The following is a 3580-nucleotide window of genomic DNA, read 5'->3' on the forward strand; positions in this document are numbered from 1 at the left end:
CACCCCCGACGGCTCCTGCTCCTGCTGCGGCTGCGCTCGCGGCTGAGCGGGCGCCGTGCGCGGCTGCGCTCCCCGGGGCTGCTGCTCCTCCGGCTCCTGCTCCTGCTCCTGCTCCGCCGCCTGCTGCGGCTGCGGCTGCGGCTGCGGCTGCGGCTGCGGCTCCTGCTATCACTACTCCAGCTCCTGCGCATGCCGCTGCCCCCGCTCGACGAGCGGCTGCTGCTCCTGCTCCTACCGCCCCTGCCGCGGCCACGGCTGCTGCTGCGGCTGCGCACCCGCGCGCCGGCGGCCGGGGCGGGCCCGTCGGCGGCGTGCGGGGGCGCCTCTTCCGCCGGCGGGGCGCCGACCGGCGCGGCCGACCCAGGCGGGGCCTCATCCAGAGCCTGCGCGACTGCTTCTGAGGGCGCCAGCGCAGCTGCCACCATGTGCTGCGCCATCGCGGCCGCCACCGCCGCGGCGGCGGGCCAGGGGGCGCCGGGCGCGGCGGGCTGCGGGGCGGGCGCCGTCGGCGATGCTGCAGGGAGAGGGGGCTTCTTGAAGGGCGAGGACACGTGCAGCGGCGCCCGGGCCGCCTTGGGAGCAGGCAGCGGCGACGGGACCAACGGCAGCGGCGCGGGGGCCGCCGGCTGCGGCGATGGGGCCGCTGGGTGCGGAGACGGGGCCGCCGCAGGCGGCATCACCGGGGCAACGGGCGGCGCGGCGGCCGATGACGGCTGGGGCAATGGTGGCGCCGCCGTCGCCGCCGCCGCTGCAGCTGCTGCGGCTGCCGCCGCTGCCGGAGCAGCCTGCTCAGCGGGCTCCGAGGCCATGACCCACCCACCGGCCGCCGGACCGCCTGCGGCAGCCTGCCACGGCGGCGGCGAGCGCCCCTCCGCTGCGCCATCCCCAGCCCCGGCCGTGGCCCTGGCGGCGGCCGCGTCTTTGATCGCGCCGCCGGCCGCTGCGCGGGGCGGGGTCCCCGCGGTCGCCGCGCTCAGGGCTTGCCCCGCCGCCGCCCTCCTCTGCATCAGGCTACCCGTCAGCTTGATCTGGTTTGAGGGCACCACGGTCACCCTTACCTGCACCTTAGGTCCCACCGACCGCGCCGGCGCGCCGCTCGAGGCCCCCGCGCCGCCTTGCAGCGCCGCCCCCGCCGCGGCCCACTGCTGAAGCTGCTGCAGCTGCTGCTGCTCTGCGGCTGCCGCTGCGCTGCTGCTGCTTTCCGCCAGGCGCAGCGCTGCAGCCTTTGCGGCCGCGACCTTCGCGGCCTCCGCCAACGAATCAGGTGCGCGCGGCCCCGCCGCTCCAGCCCCGCCCTGCGCAGTCCCCTCTGACGCCCGCATCGGCAATGCCGGCGGCGGCTCAGGTGGCAGCGGCGGTTGCGCAGGCTCGTCCTTAGGCAGCGGCGGCGGCGGCGGCGCGGCAGGGCGTTGCACGTGCGCCTCCGCGCTGTCGCCGCCAGGCCCGCTCAACTGGCCGGGGTGCGGCATGTTGTGGGCCGCTTCCGCGTAGGGCGTCCCATGGCTGCTGTCGCGCTCGGCACCACGCGCGGGGGCGTGCGGGCCAGGATGCTCGGGGTGGCAGCGGAAGTGATGGGGGTTCGCCGCTGCATACTGCGGCGCCTGGTATGTGTAACCCATGCCATGCACCTGGTGTGGGTGCTGGTGGTAGTCCTGCTGATCGTAGGGGATGTTCCCATAACGTGGAGGCGGTGGCATGGGTGGCCACGGGGCGCCGCCCTGGTCGGGCGGCCAGTAGCCGTTCAAGTGGGCGCCGCCTGGCATTGGCGGCGGCGGGCCCCACGACAGCGGCGGCCTCCTGGAGTCCCAGTCAACAGGCCCCTGGCCGCCGCCGCGTGCATGGCTCCAGGCTTCCCTCGGATGTGGGCGGGGGTCGTTGGGGGGCCTGCGGCCGCCGCGAAAGCCACGGCCCCCGCTGTTGCCACGATCCTCCTTGTCGTTCTGCGCGCGAGGCGCGGGCCGGCTGCTGGCGCCACCCGGGTGTTGTGGGCCTGAGCCCGTGGACATTGCGCCAGCACGAGGCCGCGGAGGCCGAGGCCGCGGAGGCCGCGGCGAGTTCCGCTGCTGTTGGGCGCGTGCGCCAAAGCGGCGCGTGCTTCGCGCCCACGCGTCTCAGCCCAGGATGCTGCTCAGCTGCGGCTGACGCCGCAGCTCCAGCTGACTTGCCACCTAGGAGCGCTATTGCTGATCTTTCGGTCGCATAGAGCCCCCATAGGGACCACGAAGCCAGATCAGAGGTGATGTTGCATTCCTGGCGAGCGAGACTCTGTTGCTGGATCTGAAAGTATTCAATGTGGCTTGAGAACCGCTGTAAGAAGGCGTGCACGACGATCCAACAATAGCACAGGCTCGTGTTGAGAGTCACCCGGCCGCGCATGCAACTCTCTACAGGGCGCGCATGCAACTCCATCGAGGCACTGATGAGCACACGGTAGTTTCAATTGAATCGCCCTTCAGGACCTTCGCCCTACCTACTGGCCTGTGACGGCTCAAGCCCAGCGATCTTTTCGATGCAGGCGCACTGCAGCTGCAGGCCCATCGTGGGCACTAGCAGCATCAACAGGAGAATAGTGGTATCGTGCAGGGCGAGCGGGAGTAGCAATGGAGCGGGCAGGTGCGCGTGTCTGTCGACAGCACCCGGCGCATGGACCTTAGTGGGCCTGGCAGCGTGGGGCTGCGGTGCAATGTATATCATTGAAAGTTCAAGAACCATAATCGATGCTGCTTATGCACGGCATCTGCCACGGCTCGTCGTCCCGCCCCGCGCCGCCTGCGCTCGGACGCTGGCTGCGTCGCCGCGCTGCGACCGCTGCGGCCCACCAGCCCTGCCGGTCCCCCGGTCCCGCCGGCCCCACGCACCCCGCCGCCCTTCCCGCCCTCGCAGGCCCGTAATGCTGGAGGTGAAGGGCCTCGAGGCCAAGATTGTCGCGACCGGGCAGCAGATCCTCAACGGCGTCGACCTCACCGTGCGCGAGGGCGAGGTACACGCCATCATGGGCAAGAACGGCAGCGGCAAGAGCACCCTCAGCAAGGTGCTCGTCGGCCACCCTGACTACGAGGTCACCGCCGGCAGCGCCACGTTCAGGGGCCAGGACCTCTTTGCCCTGGAGCCCGAGGAGCGCTCCCACAAGGGCCTCTTCCTGTCCTTCCAGTCGCCGATTGAGATCCCGGGCGTGTCCAACGTGGACTTCCTGCGGATGGCTTGCAACGCGCGGCGGAAGTCCAAGGGGCAGCCGGAGCTGGACCCCCTGGAGTTCTACGCTCACGTGGTGCCGAAGGTGCGCGCCCGCTCCCGCCACAGGGGCAACGGGGGGCCAGCCGCGGCGAGTGCGCCGGAGCGGCTACGGCGCTGGGCCGCCTGCGGGCGGCCCTGCGCGTCGAGCCCGCGAGCGCGTGGGTGCCGGCAGGCTGAGGCCGGTCGTGCAGCGTGTCGTGCATGGCAGCGGCTCTGGGGTCCTCCGTGCGATCAGCGTGATGTCATCACCCTCTGGCTGACCCTCACAACCTGGTGCCCCCCAACCCCCCCAATCCCTCGCCTGCCCGTCCGGGCCCCCACCACCAAGCCCCTCCCACCCTCCCAC

The 3580-nt window shown here is 72.5% G+C and overlaps 2 protein-coding genes across 2 annotated transcripts; one reads left to right on the forward strand and one right to left on the reverse strand.

The window, feature by feature from the left end:
* Positions 1–275: 275 nt before the first annotated feature.
* MNEG_15068 (hypothetical protein) lies at positions 276–2006 on the reverse strand (the record flags this gene model as incomplete). Its single annotated transcript, XM_014036460.1, has 1 exon — positions 276–2006. A coding segment is annotated over one exon (1731 nt), but the record flags the coding sequence as incomplete, so codon positions are not given.
* Positions 2007–2890: 884 nt separating this feature from the next.
* MNEG_15069 (Fe-S cluster assembly ATP-binding protein) lies at positions 2891–3411 on the forward strand (the record flags this gene model as incomplete). Its single annotated transcript, XM_014036461.1, has 2 exons — positions 2891–3277; positions 3382–3411. 2 exons carry the CDS (start codon positions 2891–2893, stop codon positions 3409–3411), a joined length of 417 nt encoding a protein of 138 aa, XP_013891915.1.
* Between the last annotated feature and the right edge of the window lie 169 nt (positions 3412–3580).

Source organism: Monoraphidium neglectum (assembly GCF_000611645.1).
Source record: "Monoraphidium neglectum strain SAG 48.87 unplaced genomic scaffold scaffold05000, whole genome shotgun sequence".
NCBI lineage: Eukaryota > Viridiplantae > Chlorophyta > Chlorophyceae > Sphaeropleales > Selenastraceae > Monoraphidium > Monoraphidium neglectum.